The following is a 23,663-nucleotide window of genomic DNA, read 5'->3' as shown; positions in this document are numbered from 1 at the left end:
ACATACAATCAGTTAAAGGGGCTCAAAATAATGGATATTTAGTAAACATTATTTTAAGTGTTTTTAAAGTTGAACATTGAATTGATTTTTATTGTTGAGGTTGTATGCACTGTAACGGCCCGTTAAATTGGTTTATGATCGGCACGGAATTGTTTTTCTATGGTTACATACTCTTTGGATTCGTGTGGGGGAGGGTCGAGCAAAGTTTTGGAAGGAGGGAACACGATATAATAATTAGTTTGTTAGCCCGGGAATCCGAAAGCGTTTGCTTCTGCTTACATAGCTTCGGCTAGGAGTGTTAGAATGGTGTGTTGTATCGTATTATTTAGTCCACCTTGGGGAAAAAAATTGTTTAAATTATGCGTTAAGACATTTAATTTCAACTTCATGTTCGTCTAAGCAGACCACATTTTGTCTGTTATTTATGTTTTGAGCTAGTAGTGCAGGTTATATATTATTAATACATTGGAGTTTGCAGGGATTGATATTTATTTGTTGTATTCTTTGACAGGTTATGTGTCAGAAATTGTTAATTATGAAGCTTAGTACATATGTTGTATTCCTTTTCAGATTCGGTTTATTCTGATTCAAAATAGAGCCGGAAAAACTCGCCTGGCAAAATGGTACATGAATTTTGACGACGACGAAAAGCAGAAGTTAATTGAAGAAGTTCATGCTGTGGTAACTGTCAGGGATGCCAAACACACTAATTTCGTTGAGGTAGGTTTTAGCAAGTGTGATTTTTCCGTATCACGTATAAAAGTTTATAGCTTGATTTTGTATATATTGATCCAGTGGTACATGATGCTTGCTGTTTTAATTTATTTCGTCAAAATATCCAGGACACACCAGAAACTCAAATATAATACAAACAAATTACATTAGGTCTTGTGGAAATTTTTGCTTGCATTTTTTTATTGATATATAACAATAATTTAGCTTGTCACAGGTGGAGGCCATAGCACTCATTTATTTTTTATTTATATCCTATAAGGGTAAAAACAAGAATTGACAAAACATGTACCGCTAATTTATTGAAAGTAAACATTACACGAGCATAATTTATTTTGGATTTTTACCATTTACGTCCAGCAGAAATGTCGCACAAAAAGATGCCCAGCGACTCAATTGTTTCCTTGTTTGAACTTGCCTATTAGAAATACAGAATTTATTTTGGATTTTTACCATTTACGTCCAGCAGAAATGTTGCACAAAAAGATGCCCAGCGACTCAATTGTTTCCTTGTTTGAACTTGCCTATTAGAAATACAGCATTCTTCCTACCTTAAAAGTCAAGTAACCTTACTGTGCACATATATCTACAAAGTAGTTTTCTCTCAGATTTAATTATATGATTCCAAGTTCTAGACAGGTGACGGATCAAAGATATGATGTTGACAGATTCTTGTCTTCTGTGCCTGAAGCTATCTCGGGCTTTGAATCATCAGAACTATCGTAATCACATATTTCAAACATTGACATGTGCATTAGTTAACAAATTATTGTGCTCCAATTTTTTTTTCGGTGTCTTGCAATCATTTCCTAATGGCCGCGACAATTTTTTGTTTCAGTTCCGCAACTTCAAGATCATTTACAGGCGTTACGCCGGCCTGTATTTCTGTATTTGTGTGGACGTGAATGACAACAATCTCTGCTACCTGGAGGCCATTCATAACTTTGTGGAGGTGCTGAACGAATACTTCCATAATGTTTGCGAACTGGATTTGGTGTTCAATTTTTACAAGGTAAGCACCACTGTAAAATCTTTGTCCACACATACTAGATGTCTTATTTTCATGCACAAAGCAAGATCAGTGTTCGTATGCCTCCTTGTAATATCCTTAAAATGTCCTTAAATTTTTCACCAAGAATCTTTGAAAACTCTTTAATAAAGACTGATAGGCCCCTAGCATGTAAGTAATAGATAAATCCGTGTATTTGATTTTGATTTTTTGTATAAAAATGTTTAAAATGTTTTTTATCTCACCTTTAAGCCAGAGGTGTTTTTTGCTGTCTTAATTTGAACTCATAAAGTGATCAATTTAAATGTTAGGGCTACAAAGTTCAGATAGACACTATGTTTGAGTTATGCTTGTATGTGTTCCAAAGATAATCTGGACTAAGTGGCTTACCTGTAAGAAATGACTAAGCAGTAAAATTATTTTTAGTGCATTAACTTTTTAACATTGTTTTATCCTCGAGGTATTTTGTGATACAAATAGTTTTCTACCTCTTGATCTGTGGTGAAGGCGATGAAGTTAATGGATTCTTAAAAACTCATAAATTTTTTGATTGCATGAGAGGATACAAACCATGAAGTTGGCTGGACTCACATTTTGCTGGGTGCAGGCCTCAATCTCAGTCCGGCCACTACTATTTTCTATTTCCCATGGTCTTCCGAAACTACATTAGGACAAACCTTTTAATCAAGACACTAACTCCCGTTAAAATCAATTTACAGTACTAATATATTTTCTAATACATTTGTAGTACATTTAAATAAATGTTTAGTAACATTTTGAGACTTAATAACTTAAAATTTAAATTACAGACAGCATTGTTTACATAATAGGGCTTGGGCATTGCATTACTAAGTTACAAAATAATGTTATTAATATAGGATATATATTTCCACTCTAATAAGATTTAAAGAATCAACTAAATATTTTCTATTATTAGAAAGATTATTTAACCTGTTAAACGCAATTCCAGACTCTGTTTACTAAATTGTGTGTGCTAATATTTTCCACGGGCACATCCCAGTAGGCACGAGGTAAATTAGCTCTGAAAGTTTCCGGCTTGTATCCTATTCGCTGTTGATGATTTATGGGATGGTGTAATACAAACGTTAGCTGAACACTCGGACAGTCGTCTGAGATAAATGCGCAATGAAAGAAGCGAGTAGCTATTAAGGAAAAAGAAAAATACTGTTTGTTGATTCGTCACAATTCGTTGCATTGTATTTAATGCTACACAAGTGTTGTTGCAACTGGGCATGCAGACTTTACGTAGAATAAAAATTAGCTACTTTGAATCAATGATCGCGCTACTTCAAAACCGAGCAAATCAAAGAGCGTTACTTCGAAAGGCGGGTGTATGAAAAAATGAAAAATAAGTGGAAAATAGAACTTGGCTGGTATGGGGATGGAGGAGACTGGATTTTCTGTTCCTTTCTGATAAATTTCAAATTAGTATGTTATTATTAAAAGCAAGTCAGGGAAATTTGAAATTTTGGTTAGGGAAAGCCAGGAAATATTAGTTAAAGATTTCTGTGGACATCCTGTAAGAAGTAAATTAGTATGTAAGTGATAATTATTTGACATATTTTTTGAGCAAGTCTTAAGTATTTATGCTCTCATGGTGTTTTGTTTTTATCATTTCAGGTGTACACTGTTGTAGACGAGATGTTTTTGGCGGGTGAGATACGGGAGACAAGCCAAACCAAAGTTCTCAAACAGCTTCTGATGTTGAACTCTCTAGAATGATTGTTTTCATGTCTATGGTATCCAATACTCAAATTTTCAGCATAAACCATGCTGATTCGTGTATACTTTACATTGTTATTTTGTGTGAATGATTATGATCAAAGCATTTTTTTGTATAGCTATAAATGTATGATTATGTGCATAAATGTAAAATATTATGAATGTCCTTTGTTACGATACATAATAAAGCATTCCAAATAGTTTTTTTTTTCTCTTAACATGTGCTGGTTATTTTGATATTATTGCAGGAGTGTGGTATACACAAAGTTTAAATAAAATATGTGTTAAGAAAGCAATATAACTTGTTAATGTTAAGATGCATTTATTTGGTTTAAAATTGTTCATTATATGAGTTTAGTACTTTTGACATTTACTGTATGGGAAAAAATGAAGAGTGCAGCTATGATTGACACATAATAACGCTAGCTAATTTTGAAACAATGTTTGGATCACATCTAATGTAAAATGTTATATTTCTGTTTGAAATCATTGTATTATAAGTACTTCTGTAGAACAGACAAATTTCAAATTACAGCAACGATAAAAAAAAGTTTTTAGGGTGGCACTGCATGTAAAATTCCACAAAAGGCCAGGAAAAGTTCTAACTAATGCAATTCATTGCTGCTCTGTCCCAAATTTTGCTGACCTCATCAATGACATGTTAAACTACAATGTAGTCATTTATTGAACTGACAGTGTGCCTGTGCGAATATTCAAATATGAATAATTTCTTATTTTCACTCTATTCGACCTCAAATACTAATGACTATTCGTTTGCATACAACCTTTGAAAATATATATACTGTATAGAAGTCGCGAGTGGATAGGATTTACTCTACATTTTTCAGAAGCGTATGATGAGCAGCTTGGGAACTTCACCGCTGCAGTGCGCTGCCGTAACGCTGTGTGTCGTCTTAGTTGTTATTTACACGTTAGAGCGCAGCACTGTCGCCCGCTGTCATTCCCCGCACCCCCCACCCATCATTCACTGCCAATGTTTTGAAGAATTTTTAATGTAGTTAACCTAACGTAATTGACCAGTCTCATGATTTAACTCATGTTCTCTAAATCATACACACATGCCCAGACCCACAAGGGAAAGTGAAAAATGGGGGCAGCCATGTCAATGCACACACATTGTAAGGTTATATAAACTGTCATTTCTTAGAAACCATTAGGAATTCAGAAACACTGTTTTCAGGGTAAATACAGGAACGTGCCAAGTGTTTGAAAAAAATATTTTCAGAATTTTACTATTACTTAACGGAAAAGCCACGCTGTAAGAATATTACCTTAACTTTATTATTATTCCCCAGAGGTCACTACACAATAATTTTTTTTCTTTCCCTACTGATTTGTTGAATTATGTAAAAAAAAAATATTCTTATGGGATTCTAATTACACAGACCAACAAGATTTTTTTTTTGGTGCCTATGATTTTGGAACTGATTTTAGCTATACTTGGGGTGCTGAATCTAAATATGAAATTAGTTTTTTTCCTATCAGCTCTACTTTTTGAGATAAGTGAAGCTTGAAATGCGTTCTACGCTATGGGAACAAATATGGTTCAATACCAATTGCTCACTTAACGACAATGAAAGAAACATATAGCACCATAGCTTTGGTCTTGGAGAAGATAAGGTATCGTGAACATCAATGGGCGATTTGTGTGGACTTAAAAAACAGTAAACTTTCTCCTTGGAAAACAAAGTGCCCACACCAAATGTCCTTGTTTCTTGTGCATGTGGGATAGCAGAGACAAAAAACACACCACTGGGTTAGACAAGAGTTGGCTTATGAGAAAAGACATTATTAATGAACCCTTAGTTGGATGAGAGAAAATCATCTATCATCTTTCCTCCACTGGGTCTAGTGAAGCTGTTTGTAAAGGTTCTTGATACGGACGGATCATGCTTTGCATTTATAGGGGAAAAAAATGCCTCACTTGAATATTCAACGGCCCAGAAATAAGAACATTCATTAAAGAACCAAGCCTAAATTCTAAGAATGAGGCTGAGCGAAAATCCTGGACTTCATTTGTTGCAGTTGTAAGAAATTTTCTGGGCGAACAAACAGCAGAAAAACCATGTTGAACTGGTAAACGATATGCTTAAGAATTTCAAATCCCTTGGGTGCAACATGAATATTATGATGCACTATTTACACAGCCACCTTGATCATTTTCCTGAAAATTTAGACAGGAGTGTGGAGCAAGGTGAAAGATTACCTGAAGATATTAAAATTATGGAAGACTGCTATATTGGTATATATAATAATATTTGTGTAATTTAATTTAAGAATTTCATGTTAAATTTTTAGATTTGATTTATGGATTTGACCTAAAATAACATAAAACATACATTTCACTAAAACGTTATATCTTAGAAATTTTACCTCCTATGCAAAAACTAATGCCTTATTTGAATTCAGGGCACAAAATTCATATGTAATTAGCTCCAAATACCCTGGCACCTAAACTATTGTTGGCCAGTGTTATCCTTATCATTCTTATTACTCAAATTCTATATTCATGTTTGAGAATAATTTAGTATTCATTCGCACAGACCTAGAGGTGGGTGTTAATTATTTTTTTATGATAAAGCAATTAACCCCTGGTGAGATAAATTTTATTTGAAATACAAAATGCCTATAATACAAAACAGACTGAAAAAAAAAAAAAAACAATTTGGATTAAATGTTTTTATTGAGTTCTTCTAAAAATGTACGACACTTATTCTTCAAAATTTTCACTGCTTCAACAAACAGCACATCTGGAGGTATTGCACCAACTGACTCGATGGTAACTGGAAAAAATAAAAAAATAAAAAAAAATTAATTTTTATTATAACTAAAGCATTTTTTTAAATTAATGAAATCAAAGAAAGTATCTTGGCAATTCATTAACTTACAAAGTCCTTGATTTGCTGCATGATGCAATATGTCAGGAATCTCTACTACAAAAATGTGTATCATAGATAATAGCCAACATCTGAATGATAAAACATTCAAAACAAATTGAAAAAATAAACTTTATTCCATGCAATTTCATGTTAAGCAATAAAATTGTATTTGTTAGCCATTCAAATATGGCCTTAAATTTTAAATACTACTACTTTTCACTTGGGGTTTCTAGAATACAGTTTAACATTTGACATCCCACAATATTTATGATTTTTTGTTCAGTCACAAGAACCCATAAACCCAACACCCATTGTAATAAATGCCATTCCACAAAGCAAACAAACAAAATTAATTTTTTTTCCTACCGGTTTCCACCAGTGATATTAGGGATGATTATGTATAGGCAAGTTAGTAAAAAATATTTAGATGTTTGAGTGGCATCTAAAATGTAGTTAAGTGTATGGGGTCCTATTCTTCTACGGGGTTGGACAATAGTTTTGACACCTACAATTAAAAGGACAAAAGAGGGATATGGGATTGGAGAGTAAGCCTGTGCGAAGCTTGAACAACACGAATCAATCAAAACTCATTTTAATATTTAATTTGACTTTGCCAGGAAATTTGCTGTTCATTTTATTTAAATATTCGGCTGTGATGCAAAGCTTTAAAACATCGGAAGCCTAAGATTTGCTCCTGAAAATATTTGTTTTATATGTTTTGCTTAAATAAAGTTAATTACTTACAATAATCAAAAGGTGACACTGTTTGCTTTTATGAATGCTCAATATTAATATTATGCATAGTTTTTTTATAATTCTTATTGAATAATGTTATATTTAGGGCTCGATTGGTTAATCACATAATCAGTTGAAACATAACAAATGTTAAATTATTACTTTTTTTTTTTACTTCAATCCTGTATTTTAAAGTAAGTTTAATACAACTTCTTAGAGAACTACATTCACCTTTCAATTATACTTTGGGAATATTGAAAAAATTTAATTTGATATTCGCTTTGCAAAAAACTAATATTCGTACAGGGCTGTTGGATAGTGTTGAGAGGGGTGGAGGGTGTTTGCGCTAGGTTCGTAATTTCCACACTTATCGTTTACTTTTCATGTCGTTCGGGAAGTAGACACGGGTGGTTCGAATTAATAAACCAAATTAACCTTCAATGAACCTCCCGGTTCGACCCTGTAAATGTCCTGGCCACTCTGTGCACCCACTCTTCCAGAGACTCGATATGGGGCTCTGCTAGCGAGTGGTCTCCTAGACTCTACTCCCTAGTTACTCCTCAGCGCAGTCCCGCCGTTGGCATAACCATTAATTACTGGCCTCAGACAACCAACTCTCGCCTTGCAAAACACGGCTGAACTCCGACGAACCCTCCTGCAGAGGTCGTAACGAGTCGGCAACACTCAGCGGAACAACAGCACAAAGGAAATGACTGCGTAAAGCTGCGATTCTTGGCTGCGAGCAACAAACTGGGAGATGGCGCGGCAATTTCGCAACTCCAACAACCTTCACAATATTTTACTAAATAAATAAATAAATCTTCCAATCTTTAAGTTCTGTTACATAACATTAGAACTATTTAGTATTTTATATCACCATTTAAATATATATCTATTTTTAAAGTTTTATATAGTTGTGCAAATAGTAATAGTATTAATATGTACAAATTCAAAAAATTGGTTATTTAATTTTGATACAAAAAGTTCTTTCAATGAAAGTCAGTGAAACAAATTTTTTAGGGTACAATAAATATTTCAGTGCCTAACAAACATTTGTTTGGTTTATAACACTTTAATGTTTCAGTTGATAAAAAATTGTATGCTTCTCTAAAAAAAAAAAAATACTATGTTCAGTATCAATTTTAATTCTTAAATATTAAGCATCACATCTCATATCCATTAAAGCATCCGTCATATAGAATGTCATTGAGTTTAGGACGTCCTTAAAATTAGGATGATCTCTAATATAACACAAACTTAAATGTACGCAAGATCATAACTTTAAGAAACCTCAATTATATAGTACTACGTATCTACCTAACCCTAAATCAACTGTAAATTATAGTGAAACACAATTCAAATGACTTTAAAAGAAGTAACATTTTAGTGGGGCATCGCTCTCATAGTGAAAACATGTTAACGTTTGATTTAAATCTTGTAAATTTCATAATTATAAAACCGGTTTCAGATGTGAAAACTGTAATATAATTCTATAAATAATGCAATTTTATTTTCCATTTCAATTACCTATTTTCTACAAGTATTATGTGATGGGTCCATAATGAAGAATGGTTGTTTTTGTTTTATTTAAATAATAATCCTCTATCACTTAGTTTTCATCTCGAAGGGTGAAAATAACATTTGTACAAAAAATGTTTGGAACACATGTAGAATAAACTACAACAAAAATTAAGAAAGTTGTTAAATGTTGTACTCACATATAAAATGATCTTTCACTCTTGTTAGTTTGGCACTGTCTTTCAAGTCGTCATATCGAAACACATTTCTACTGCATGTGTCATACCTGGCATTGATGACTTTTGCAACCTTCCTTCCTGTAAAACATTAACACACTGTCACTTTATGTTAAAGAAAAAAATCATGTGACCATAAACAAGAGTACATTTCTGATGTTTTCACAGCTAATAATTTCTACTTAGGAAAACGTCTGAAAAAAGCGAAGAAGGTTGAATACATCTCGAATGCTATATGCTTAAGAAAATTTATTTCTTTTTAATGCAACACTGAACATGAACAAATTCTAAATACTTATTGATGTGTAACATCCTAGCTCTCTGTATACAACATTTGGTAAGAGTAATTTTGTGAATGGAATAGAAATCATATGGAACGTAAATGTTTAACCATGGTTGCTGCCATCTGTGGCAGATGGCGCGAATCAAAGTTCACAAAGCCAAAGGGAAACTTTTTAGTATTAACTGTTTAGTGAATTTTAACAAGATGGGCAGTGTTTTAATACAATTCTGTTCTCGAAAATCAGGACCAAAGCCGAGGTTTAGTGTTTTTTCAAAAACTTTTTCGCTTTTATTGGAGATGTTTCATTATATAGTTTAACCTTTCGCTCTGCAAATCAAATGATTAAATAGTCGACATAGCTGCTCCGCCAATGAAATCTAGCAGCAGGCGCAGAAAATACGTGTCATTCGGGTCAAGAAATTTAGTTGAAACACGATACTTATCACGCTCGGCATTATTTTAAAGAATCCTACATTAAATTCTGTGTCAGAATATTGTATTATGTGTCTGCAACATGAGAACACATGAATTTGCTCGTTATCAAGGTTAGATGTTGCACATCTCTCGCGAGTACTGAAAGACTCGTTCAAATTTTCTCTCTCTTCTGTTTTCGACTGAAGGATATGTTCAGAGGGCCTTACATAATATTTTTACACACAGGATCAGTCTCACTCGCCAAGCTGGTTACCTAGTTTATTTTCTCATCACTATTGCGCAAGAGATTTTTACTGTAAATTTATTCCGATCGCACTCTTGCATATGTTGTTGGGTTGCAAATTTACTCACCGGATGTTTACTAAACATTATTTTTTAACTATAAAAAATTCACTCAAGTGTGTGATCATAAATAAACATTTGCATGACTTTTCACGGCTACCGCATGATATTTAGTCAAATTAGTCGAGAAGATTTTAGACGAAACATAAAAGGCAAGAACACTATTGTGGTAAATTTACAGGTAAAAATTCTCAAAAAATTGAAATGTAAAAAAAAAATCAACCAACACTGTGTATGGGACCAAGCCATCAGTTGCAATTGTTTCCTCCGTAAGAGCATTTCTGCCCATCGCTTACTTCCCATTAGAGAACTGTTCCAGGAACTAACACACACGGAGTCAACTCACCATTCCGCTCCTCCAGCCCAATGACTCCCGGGGAAAAGCAAGTCTGCAACCGCTCTGCCTGTTCCCCGGACACTTCACGCGTCAACGTGATCTCTGGCAGCAGACGATAGTACGCAGTGCCTAAACACACGGTGAAAAATTTTAACAGGGTGACTAGCAAAGGCGACAGAAAAAAAAATTTCCTCACTTCTTCAGGTCTCTCATACACACATGCCTAATTTTAAAATATAATATTTAAACGAAAACCAATATAAATTAGAGCTGGGTAGGAATTTTTTTTTTTTGGGGGGGATAATATTGAGCAGGAAATTAAATTCCCACGGTAAACTGGATGTGATCGGGAATTGCTATACTTACAAACAAGCAAAATACAAAAACAAATATTTCCAAATTTTATTATGTAGGCCCAAATCTATAGATAGCGGCATGTATTTGTAGTAATTGTGTACAGATTGATTTCAGTCTTTTAAGCAAAAACAAACATACAAAAATATATTTGGTATTATAATATGTGTTTAAAAATGTCACAAGTAAATATTTTAGTAATTCCATAGAAGTATAACTTCTAATTTGTGCGGTAACGTTAATGTATTTACCGTACTGCTTAGTGGATTTTAAAAAGATGGGTAGTATTTTAATAAAAATTCTTGTAGAAAATCAGGACGAAAGCCAGGGTTTATAAGATTTTCAAGTGTTTTTTTTTTTTTTTTCTTTTATAGCAGCCGTTTATAACAGTTTTACAATTGTTTCGTGCTGCCCTCTGCGGGTGATGGTGACAAGCAACGTTTTAAGATTCAGGCTACAGAATTCAAGCGGTGGGTGCAGAAAGTGTGTGATTCGCGTCTAGAAATTTTGGCATGTACGTACTTGATCAGTATATTTGAGGAGCTTTCGTGCAAAAACTCGACATGTCCATCACCAGTAAAAAATGTATGTTTCACATGTGTTTGAGATCCTTTTTTTCTGAGGTGAAGAACACTAAGATCTCACGACGATAACAAAAACCCAACACGTCCACATCATTCACAAGTACGAAGTATGGGTTTTTGTGCAAAAAATGGTCTCAATAACACGCGTAAACACACATCTTTACCGGTGATGGACATGTCGAGTTATGCACGAAAGCTCCTCATTTATCGAGCGGCATTATTTTGAAGAGTTCTACATACTTTAAATCTTGTGTCCGAATTTTTGTATTACAAGTTTATTCGCAGCACGAACGAAACAAGGACGCACGAATTTGCTCGTTATCAGAGGTTAGACGTTCACGCATCGCTGGCGAGTACTCGAAAGACTCGCTCACTACCCTAGATGTGCTCCGACTAGCAGGAAGGATTTTCGGATGAGCCAGACTCTCCTGCCCGTGCGAACAAAGGACGGCTAACACACGGCAGCGTGCCTGAAAGGCGAGGCAGGTGGGGGGAGGGCAGGGGAACTCACAGACGGGCGAGAACTTGGCGTGGTCCTTTCCGACGCCCTTGACGGCGTGCAGCTTCAGGTCCAGCTCGTGTCCGGGCCTCATCTTGGCCACGAGGATGTCCCCGTGGACGGGCCCCACGTCGCCGGCCTTGAACATCGAGCCCTGGTCGCCCCTCGGCAGCCACCTCATGTGCTTCGTGTACACTGCGCAGGACGGGAGGAATCGTTAGCCGGCAAGAACCGAGCACGCAGTGGGGAAACTTCCAATGGGCCCATCAAGCCAGGGGCGTACCTCTGTCCGCGACGAGGCGGGATTATGAGTCCGAAGCTCGTTATCAACTCCCGAGCGCAAGGCTTTGAACCTGCGTGCAGTCTCCTTGCCATGGCGTAGGCCGACTACAGAATTTGAACGGTAGCCACAAAATTACATGGAAAAAGGGGGGGGGGGGGGATGAAGATAAATGTGTAATGAAAGTCCCTCATCTCACACAGGGCCGGTGCAAGGTAAATTGGCGCCCTAGGCGAAAAACCTTAATGCCCCCCTCCACCCCCCCCCCGGCCGGACACCCCAAAAAAAAAAATTTCCTTGCCTCAAAATACATCACGTAAGCCTAAGATTTTGTCAACAATCAAATGTAAGCAGGCTTGTGTTTTTTTTTTTACGGTTTTACTTATTACAAATCATAAACAGGTCACCGTGGACTTTAAATAATTACTTACAGTATATCAATATAAACATTCCAAACTGTTACAAAAATCCATTTTGATCTAGTTTCAATAATCGTTAAACATATGATATCAGCTGTTATGTGTCGTGCTGCGCCGCCCTCAGCTACTTGGCGCCCTGGGCGGTTGCCTGGTTCGCCTATATGGACGCACCGGCCCTGATCTCACAATGACTCAATGAGTGAAGTGCAGAACAGTTATATGGATCATATAGGAGTTCTACGATTTTAATTAATGCATATTATTTTGTTCGTTTTAGAGGTTATCGTTATTGTCGATAATAATTATTGTAGTTTATGCTTAATGCATAAAGGTATTTTATTAAAAAATAGATATTTTTTTGAATTTAATTGACTACAGAAATTAATGAAGGGAAATATTTAAGTTTTAAAGGTTTTTTTGTCGAGTAACCCAGTCATGTATGGGCTTTTTTTTACATAAACACAAAACACAGAAATCCTTAATTTTTAAAACGAAATCAACAAAAATATAAAACCATATTTTCCTGTCCCTACTCATCTGTATCGACCGTTTCATGTCTGAAAATTATTCTGAAATCACAAAACTTTAGCTCTTTCCACTCTCCCAAAAAATACAGTTTACAAAAACGTAATATGGAAACAAGACTACTCATATCCGCCCTCAGCGCATTCGTAAATGGACAGCACTTGAAAGTCTCGAGCAGTTTTTAAATTGCAATGGTTTCTCTCGAAGCCCTGCACACAGCGTGTGCCCAAATAGGTATGCCCTTAATGAACTTTCCTGTGTACAAGTTTAGTAAGTTTTCCTGGTGAAGAAGTATCAATTTATAAGGTTTTAAATGAATCTGTTTCTACGGTGAAACATGTTTAATCTGACATTAAATATAACAAAATCATTCAATCTGGCTTAGTATGTTCTAATGCAATACAAATAGTCATACGAAGGGGTCAGCTAATATGATAACTTGCTTTGCTTGGGTAGGAAAAGATCATTCGGAAACAATGAGGTGAATATTTATTATGATGATTGTAAAGCCAATTATTTTTAAGTCATTTAAATCTTGGGATTAGTTTTTACTATTACTATTTTAGTTTACCTAATATATTCCATGGTAGTTTTACGATAATAAAGTTTCATTTGGCACACCAATACGTTTGGTATGTACCCTAACATTTACCAAAGTGACGATACACGGGTTTATGTTGCTACGCGTGCGAACGCTATCGTTTCGAGGTTTCTGAGACTTCTGTGGAGACACAGCACCTTTGTCTCGCATTTCCGTTCCATTTCCACAAAATTACTCCTACCAAATTCTTTATAAAGCGAGCTAAGATGTTGACACATCAAAAATAAAATGTAGCTTACGTCTATCTCTGGAATAATACAACTTTATAACAGTAAAATAATTTTTGAAATAGGTCTGAACTTTTTGAGTTCACTTCACTCGAACAAACAAGCAAAAAAAACTCTCACTTCCTCTTTTTATATATTAGTACAGCTATTTTTCTGGCAATCATTCAGTGATGGTACAACAAACCACTTTTTTTTTTATTTATTAAAATTTTAAAATGTGTTTTTAATGTAAGACTACATACCATTTGCATTCTTGTAAATATCATCTGGGTTCTTTGAGTCCTTTGGAGCATTTGGATTTTTTGTACACTTTATTTTAAGCTCAAATTCTAGAGTATCTTGTTCTGTTCCATCTTCATCATCTAAAATAATAAAATAATATATAAACAAATTTATGATAAAAAAATATTTACATACTTTAAATTATAACTGTAGGTAATATGCCAAAGAATAAACATAAATGTTTACAGTTCTGAAGTTAAAAATTTTTAATAATCACAAAAAACTACAATCTAAAAAAACTGAAAATATAGACTTTCAGATTGAGAAAATTAAATAAAAATTAATAAACCTAAGTGGGAGGGATAATAAATGCCCTACTGGTTTCAACAGTATTCAAGCAATAACAATATTTTATTTTTTGATATTGAAAAGTTGCCTTCCCTAAGGCAGACATCACACATTAAGATATTTATTACAAAGCCCATCATAATGTTTGATTGACAGCATTATTACATTTGTAGTCACATACAGTTTCCTTACTTTTTTGTGACTTTTGTGTAGGTACCTGTAAACAGGGTATGCAGACAAGAATTGGACAAGGGACATCTTTATTTTATTTATTTGTTTTATTTTATACACGAACAAAATTCAGCACTAGGCCGGTTTGCAATTTACTTGTGTTATTACACTACACTATAAAAATAAAACACTTTTACACTGAACATTGGGACCACACTAATGAATACAATAAATTGAAGCTTAATGAATAATTTATTTATTTATTTATTTATTTATTAAATTTGTGACATGCACACCAACAGCCGAAGCTTTGGAGGTGTGCACAGAACAAGTAATAAAAACACGACACATACAAACGAATAAATACAACATAAACAGGATAATAAAAGACGACACATACAAGCGAATAAATACAACATACACAGGATAATAAAAGACGACACAATAACAAACAAAACAAAACAGCAACTGAGATAATCTTAACTAAATGATCTAGAATGGGAAGAATAAACAGGATTATAAAATTACTCAAAATATTAGGGTAATCATAAAAATTAAAATTTAAAGTTTTTAATAAAATTTTCATATTTATTGAAATTTGAGATAAGTCTGTAAATTAAATCATTATTATTGTGTAAGGAACATAATAGGGATCGAAGGCGGCTTTTGAACTGCGGGACTCGAATACCAGAGTTATCAAGTAAGTATAAGCAATTAATTTTTGAACTATAGCACTTAAACACAAACAGGGCATCCAGATGGATAATATAAATTAAGAAAAAAAACACTAAAAACTATTCCAAAAAATCACTTGGAAAAATAAAACATAAATGTAAGGGTTCGTAGCTATACAATACAATATGCCACATCTGTAAAAAATAGTGTGTATGTATTTTGGGAAATGACAAAATATCAATAGAAAATAATATGCACAGCCATGGGATGAAGTAGGAAAGCCCTCTGCTTGAGATCAAGACTAACAGCAGTAACAAAAAAGTAACAAAGGTGATTAAAATCATTACTGCGCATGTAAAGCCAAGGTGGCTCAGAAACAAATGGACTTACCTTTCTGCCTGTACTCAAAACGACGCGCATCTGCTTTCAGCGGAATCAGCCCCAGTCTGTGAGCTAACACTTCGTCCTGGATTATGGAGGTGTTGTTATACACGAACACTTTTTCAATGGCCATGCTTGGAACCTAAGAAATAACAACATAACACAACATAACGTAAAGAGCTTCTCACACAATCAAATTGTGATTGAAAACAAGCCATTTAATTCAATCCATTACACATGGGAGTACATTTATAAGATTGGGACTATTCTAGAATGTGATATCATACAAATTTTCATGGCACCACCAATATGGTGTTGCGTATGTCATTACCACCCCTACTTTCTTTCAGGACAAGCGAGGGAATTCAGCAGTTTCAAGTAGGAAACATTCTATTCATTATTTTTTACTTATGTTGTTATCTTATAATTTATTGTTTTCTGGTATCAATAACTAGATTCTATATTACAATACGTAACACATTTACTTGAAACTGTGAAACTGAGAATTTTTTTACCAACTAAATACTGGCATCGCCATATTTCACATTTTTAACATAACTAAACAATGGTATTGCGAAATAGAGTAGACTGGGTGGGACTGTACTCTACTTCACAATACCAAGGAAAAATATTTTCTACATATTTTCTGGTAACATGCAAAGCTCACATATTTCTACATAGTATAGCTAAATAATAATACCCTTCTTTTAAGAACATGGTCAAACAAAATCCTTACCTGCTTATAAAGGTAGGCTACTTTTCTAAGAATGTCACTAAACTAACACTAATATTCACTTGTGTAAGCACAATTATGTTGCCCAAGCCAATTAAATAAAATTGCATATAAATTCAAAAATATGAAATGCATAGAGAAGTTTTAAAAATAAATATTTAAATCACCCATACATTAGTTGCATACAATAACAATGTTCTAAGTAAAAAGTGTAAAGCAAAGTATTGAATTTTATTCAAAAAATTAATACAAACAATTTAAAATGGGAGCCTTTAAATTACTACTTCTTTTTTACATAATGGAGAATTTTAACCACAGATACATACCTCGGACAAAAGCAGTCTTCTAAATGCATTTGCTATAGCTTCATGAACTCCTATGATGTCAAATTCCATTTCAGTTGCATTGTGTTTCACAACATTTATTTTCAGTTTCTGCAAAAAAAAAAAAATTCTTTTATCTAAGAACTCTGTAAATGCATTAGGTATATAAAATATTTAAATTTATAGCCAACATACATTGGTACTAAAATGTTTGTACTTTAGTACATAGTATTTTAAATTTTATGTTAGAAAACATAAGGCTATGGAGTAAGATATTTTTACTAAGATTCATTGAAGTATGTATATACACATACAAAAATACATAGAAAATAAATAGGTACCACCACTAACAGTAAGACATCAACAAACTGAGATAATCATTTGAAAGAAATTAATATTTAGGTCTGAATAAATTAGAACAGATCACCAGGTTCAGAAATTTTCACATTAAGTTCATAAAGCTCATTTAAATAATTTTACGATAAGTACATATTATGCTGTTCTAAAACATAAGTTCACTTTTACTCATGCAGGATAATATCTACTAACTTGCAGTTTCTATACACTACTTTTAGCTGGATACACCTATTAGCATGGCTTATATTCAGTTATAAATATATTCCACCAGATTCATACAAAAAAAATGTGTGCGTAGAGTCCATGCGTGACTGAAGTGCAACTTCTTGCTTATTATATTATTAAATATAGGAAACTTAATTCTCTTTGGCTGAGAACGCAGATCAAAACAAATATATGCAAGGATGCGAGAGCGAAATTATGCAAATACGCAAGTGAACAAGCATGCAAGTTTGTAAGTATGCTGCGTCATTTCTACCCCTTCCGTCTCCTGCTCTACCGGTTCCCCCGCCACGTACCTAACTATTCCCCTCGTGCTTTCGGAATTTTTGTAACGCTCAAATATTGTAACCCCTTCATGCAAACAAGTTTCACTTTTAAAAAAAGTTCAGTCTGAATGGCAATTATTCCCGCGAAGTTATACAATGCGCTGTCTTTAATCCAGCATTCTTTAGTTCGGCACATACTGTACTCTAGTACCAATCAAAATGCTTGTTGTATTAGTATTTTTTCAAGTAGGTCCCATCTGTCAACCTTGACCCCAGGTGGCATTACTGCGCAGACTGCATTTTTAGTTCGCTCAGAGTTTATTGCTACCGTCTGTTTTTCATTTCAGTACTGTTTTTCCTGTTTCCTATCAGCTTGCATTTCACAAGTAATAAGTCTACATTTCCACAGCAATTTTTTTAAGAAGTGTTGATCTAAGTTTTTCTTTTCAGCTTGTCACAACTTGTTTTAAATACCATCAAACTTAATATTAATTGTTCTTTGGTATTCTAGTTAAAACCTAATTAATGTTTAATTATCCGAAAAAATTGCTAATCCAACATGGCCCTGGTTTCAAACATGTTGAATCAAAGATCTACACTGTACATACTAACAAAATAAATAGGCCCTCATTTCATCACTAATTATTTCCATTGAAATACTTGGCAGCAAAATTTTTTAAGGTAAGTATTGCACAGTTAGCTGAAATGTATAATATTAATTTTCATAGAAGCACATAACTTATGAGTTCAAACTAAGTATGCAATTTTATTTTAAAGGTTAAAACCAACACGAAGAAAACAAGATGTTTTTTTTGTAATTTTTTGTTTTGTTAGATACAAAATATTAAAATAATATGCCATGATATTTTATACAAAAATGGAACATGCAATTTTTTTTATTTTTATAAAATGCACTAAATCTTACACTGCCTCAATGACTTCCTGAACGTGCCAAGTTCAAAATGGCTGGCTACTGAAACGTGTTTCTTTTTGTTCCAGAAAATTAGAATAAGATTTGGTTGCAAAAGTAATACATTTATGAGTGAGACAATCTGTCACTTTAGTGTGACTAATACATGCATACAAGTGAAGTCAGGTGCATGGAAATGTTGAATTCTCTCTTGGAGTTGGGATATTTAAAAAAAAAAAGATCTTAAGCAAGGATTCCAAAAAATTTCAATTCTAGGTGAACTATCTACACACTGACATACACTCAAAAATGTACACATCAGTTTGAGACTGTATTTTTCAAGATTGTATAATGAAGCTAATTTTCATAAGACAAAAAAAAATGAATGATAAAAACTAGAAAAATTTCTTAGAATATGGTTACCAACCTGAAACCTATTTATACTACAGCAGTGTTGTATCCATTTTATGATTAATCCATTTCCCTTTTTTTTAAAAAATAAAAACATGTACAATTTTATTCATCCTGAGTCTTCCAACACAATATTTTTCAAATTTGTAAAAAAAAAAATTCATAATCACAATACAATAAAGCAATAAAAATTGTAATTTTTTTTAAGTTTGTGTTTCTTATTTATATTAAAGAAGATTTTAAAGAAAAAAATTGTATAATTAGGTATTTTAAGGTTAAATCTATGTATCATAATATAACATATTATTTTATTGAATGTATATCAGATGGAGCACAGTGTTTTTTTCCTCTTTTATTTTTATTGAAATTGTAATGGAATTTATATTTTGTGTTTCTTATTTATGTATATTTATTTTATACAGTGTACTATGTTTGACATGTGATGTATCACACCAAATGTCAATGGGGTCAAATGATATGTAAAAAATAAATAAAAAATAAAACAATTTACAAACCTCCCTTTGTAAACTGAACTTTGCAACATTTCATGTCCAAAATAATGTTATTAATCAATATTCCACTGCAAGAATAATTCAAACTAAAAACAATTTTTTTTTCTTACTGGAAAGCATACTGTATGAGAAACTGTCTCGAGATTTACCAAAAACATCCTCCTCAACCTTTTAAAGAACATATGAAAGACGTCTATCAAATATTTGTAATGCAATCAATTAAAACACAAATGTATTTGTGAATGCAGTGTTTAGAGCATCTTTCACCCCCCCCCCCCCCCCTTTCAGAGCTGGTCACATTTTTTGGAAAAAAGCAGATAAAGAATAAATGTTATTGTATTTCTGTATAATGACAATTGACCAAAAGAAAAATAATCTAAACTAAAACCCTAGAAAAAATATCCTTGCCTACTTCTAGTACTAAAAAAAACTTACTTTTTTGAAATTTTCATGTGACCAATATCCTCCAGGGCCATATGTACCAGGATAGTCAGATGACGATGTCTGTGAACATAAAATAAAAAGTTATGAAATAACAAGAAAATCATGGTATTTCATTTAACAGCTATTTTACCACATCAAATCAAACTCAAATACATATATCAGCAGTCAGTATTGTGTTGTGTTGTCCTGAAACCACTTCTGATTATTCCCAGATCTTCCCAAACAAAAATGTAATCTTCTGACATTCTGCATAACTAGGGACAAGATTATACGGTGGATTGTGATAAAGCCGAAAAAACACCGAAAAGCATGTCAAACACCATAAAGAACTAAAATCATGAAATTAATAACTATTTTTAATCACACAATAATTAACTTAAATCACAAAATGTTGCAATCTTTAAATATTGTTTTAAATTCATGAACACAATTTATTTAGTAAGAAGATTGTACTGAAGTGAACAAACTAAATATGTACATTGAAATATATTTTACTTTTTTTTTATCTTGCAACTGTTATTAAAACTCCTTTTTACTTTATGACGGTTCTTTTTTTAAACACAAAAATACTTATATATTTTTTTACTGTCACAAATAGTTAACACATTTTATTACAAATTATTAAATTGTAAAAGTGCATCATTTATCGTTAAAGATTGCACTGTTTTGCTGAAATAACTATCAAGAAACATTTAAGTGTCTTTTTATGTTGAATAAAAAGCTATGTTTGCAAATGAACAGAATTCATAAAAAAAAATTTCTAAATATCCTTTTACACTGAATTTTTTTTGGTGAACCTTTAATGGAATTACATTCACAAAAGCTCAATTTAGGTTCGGTTGAAATTCTTTCAACAAGTAGAACCTACAGCAGATGGGGAGCAATAATTTACGAGGGATGAGAAAAAAAATTGACAATGCCAGATGACAAATGGGATTGAAAACGGCAGCCAGGACAGTGGTGGAAAACCTGAATAATAGGAGTACCACTCTGTGTTTATACAAAACCTGGTGAAACAATTTTAGTTTTTTTTTCAGGATTTAAAAATAGTAATATCTTGCCGGGATGTACCAAATTTAAGTTACACTGCTGAAACTTTTTTTTTTGGAAACAACTTCTACACAATTTAAGCGGGCAGTTTTCAACTATTGGTGAGACGTTGAAAAACATCATGCAAGCTAGCAAAAGGCTGCTGGAATTTATAGATTCGCAACTTCTCGGACAGTCACTGTTTATTTCAGGATTTTTTTTGTGACATTTGTGGCGAGTCGTATAGTTTTCTCGCTTTTTCAAGACTTTCGTGATTTTTGTGACCTACAGACACCCTGTTATAAAAAGTGTGCATTAAAACTTATTAGTGCTGCTACCACGTTCCGGAAAGCTTGCCAGGAATGAGTAGCTGCGACTTTTGGGAAGAGGAGTCCTGTAGTTGGATTTTTAAAAATGTGCGCACAAATAGGTTGTACTAATCTGTTTCTCACTCCAGCAAATAAGTAATACAGATTTACTATTGAAAATGGAGGGGGGGAGAGGAAGGGGGGAAAGTGGAAAAAAGGGGGGGGGGGGGTGAGATTTGTATCTGTGCCCCAATTACATAAGAATTTACATAGAAAAACAATAACTAGGCCTATTCAAAAACTTGATGGCTACAACTACAAAAATAACAGTGTTATCACCAATCCGAAATGATCAATAAATAACGGCACACTGAGTGAAATTCTTGTATATTAGAATACCTGTAATTGCAAAACTGGTTTTACTTAGGTATAATTTCTTTATGGCATATGGACTGAAAGTCTATTATACAAACTTAATCCATATTATTTCTAATGCAAAAAAAACACAAACAGAACTACAATTAAAAAAAAAATAGAATTGTGACAATATAAAGTAGAATTTTTATTTGATGATGTAATTTTGCATACTACTCTATGTTGCTAACATAGGCCTAGTTGATACAAACCTGCAGTGATTTGTTCTTATAGGTTATGGTATAAGAAAATATAAAATTTTCAAATCTCTATATGCACTTATTGCAGATACCGTAATATGTGTGCCAATGTTATAAGTATTGTAACAACACTCTAATAAGATGAATTGAAGTGAAGTTTATCTTATGATTGATACAGAGTTTGATACTGGGATTGTTGCAAGGTCTCAATTACTGAAGTTAGTAGGGCCCCAAAATCCAATTTTACTATTTATTTTTTACAATAAAGTCATTGAATTTAACACTTAACCAGTAGAGCCTAAACAAATGAAGGTACAGTGCACTTCAGCTTATCTGAATATACTTAATTTGAATTGACTGCCAACAAATACTCAAAAATTGTAGTTAACATAACCTACTAAAACCTGTTCTACTTGCACAATTTCTTTCGACTTCATCGCCCTACTCACAATTGAATGTTTATTTTAGAATCGTTTAGGAAATTGCCAATAAGGATAATTTCTAATACTCTTAAGTATTATTTTATGAATTTTGTTTTAAAAGGAAAAGCTACTTTCATAGATAACTTCATCTTTCTAATTTCCACAACCAATTTATGAAATAGTAGGATTTATGAAAAGATTGTTTACACATTTTCAAGCAATAATGTTACACTGATTTCAGAAATGATTTTTGCCAAGAGTTACTTAAGACATACTTAGAACACATAAGAACTTACATTCAAAACACTATACTCTGTTAACACTATTCGTGATTTCCCTTCATTTATCGCGTCCATTTTTAACCTCAAAATGATCAGCCGCTACAGAATCATCAAAACATCAACACGTGCTCATCATAGACTATATGATAAACATAGAACCTTAGATATCTATACGTCATTGCTTGGAACAGAAGAAAGCGGAGGCGTGTACGCCATAGAGTGAATATAGATAAGATACAGAGCGTGTATGATTACGGTACACCATGCCAAGATTTTGGTGTAAGTAAAACAACTTGGTTTTAGTGAAATTTCTATACAGACAGAAGTGTAAGTCAATGTGATTAGTCATAAAGTTTAGTGTAAAAGTGCAACACTCAAGAGAGTGATTATTGGATGGCCGGGAAGGGGAGGGGGAATATTGAATGCCCCATTCCTCACTCTCGGGCAAGCGTTATTGAAACGATACCACATACAGTTTTGCATTTACTGTTACCATTATGCTGCTGACCACCATTCCTCTCATCACATGGACACAGATCACTTACACACACACACTCAGGCCTCCTCCCAGCTGCACATTTCTTAGACATGATGTTATTTACTATGTTATTACATATTTTTATTTTTTTAGTCTTTTTCGTTGAAGTGAATTAATAAATATTTTGATTCGTCATCCAGTGGATTATTAAAATAGGAATTTTCGTCTTTAATATATATAACTACACACCTAATTTAATAATTAATGTTAATTAATTTTGTTTGTTTTATAGTTTTTGACGTGATAACGTCTTATAAATCGATGAACGCTGGCTGCACGCACGAAAAAGCATGACTCATTGTCACGTTCTGCCTGAGCCAAATGTGCAAGAACCGGCCAACTACCGTGTGAGAAAATCTTCTATAATATCAAACAGGTTAAGGCGGGCTTTTTAACTAATTGTTTCAGATTATATTTAAACAAATTATTTAAATTACATTTGCAGAAACTGTAAATAATATTTGAAAATTAAAAAGTAGGTAGGTATGCAATTTTTAATCAATGTTTTTTATTACATTATTATGTAAAATTATTGTCCGTAAACCGACTTTACAGACAACAGCTTTTTTTTTATAGATAGATAAAAGTGGTTTGTATTCACAATATGTATGATATTAAACTATAGTTTGGTTTATTCTATGTTTGACAATTCTTTGGCGGGAGGTTTAAAACAGGGGGTAGCAATGTTTGCAGATTAAATGGTAATTGTATGAAGCCATTATTTTTCTTCAACTAAT

The 23,663-nt window shown here is 33.2% G+C and overlaps 2 protein-coding genes across 3 annotated transcripts; one reads left to right on the top strand and one right to left on the bottom strand.

Moving 5' to 3' along the window:
• Positions 1 to 181: 181 nt before the first annotated feature.
• On the top strand, positions 182 to 3,682 carry LOC134538243 (AP-2 complex subunit sigma). The gene is made up of 4 exons (XM_063379393.1): positions 182 to 306; positions 571 to 720; positions 1,571 to 1,744; positions 3,383 to 3,682. Exons 1-4 carry the CDS (start codon positions 304 to 306, stop codon positions 3,482 to 3,484), a joined length of 429 nt encoding a protein of 142 aa, XP_063235463.1. The 5' UTR covers positions 182 to 303; the 3' UTR covers positions 3,485 to 3,682.
• A 2,487-nt stretch (positions 3,683 to 6,169) lies between these two features.
• LOC134538242 (DNA-directed RNA polymerases I and III subunit RPAC1) lies at positions 6,170 to 22,541 on the bottom strand. Of its 2 annotated transcripts, XM_063379391.1 has the most exons (9): positions 22,404 to 22,541; positions 19,726 to 19,794; positions 16,616 to 16,723; positions 15,566 to 15,698; positions 14,002 to 14,121; positions 11,720 to 11,902; positions 10,280 to 10,399; positions 8,838 to 8,954; positions 6,170 to 6,288 (listed from the first exon to the last, which is right to left on the bottom strand). In XM_063379391.1, exons 1-9 carry the CDS (start codon positions 22,461 to 22,463, stop codon positions 6,176 to 6,178), a joined length of 1,023 nt encoding a protein of 340 aa, XP_063235461.1. In that variant the 5' UTR covers positions 22,464 to 22,541; the 3' UTR covers positions 6,170 to 6,175. The 2 variants fall into 2 exon arrangements, with proteins under 2 accessions (XP_063235461.1, XP_063235462.1); XM_063379392.1 differs by lacking the exon at positions 11,720 to 11,902.
• Between the last annotated feature and the right edge of the window lie 1,122 nt (positions 22,542 to 23,663).

The sequence above is a fragment of the Bacillus rossius genome, chromosome 13 (genome assembly GCF_032445375.1).
Source record: "Bacillus rossius redtenbacheri isolate Brsri chromosome 13, Brsri_v3, whole genome shotgun sequence".
Lineage (NCBI taxonomy): Eukaryota > Metazoa > Arthropoda > Insecta > Phasmatodea > Bacillidae > Bacillus > Bacillus rossius.
The sequence above is the reverse complement of the archived record's forward strand: the minus strand, read 5'-3'. Positions and strand labels throughout refer to the sequence as shown.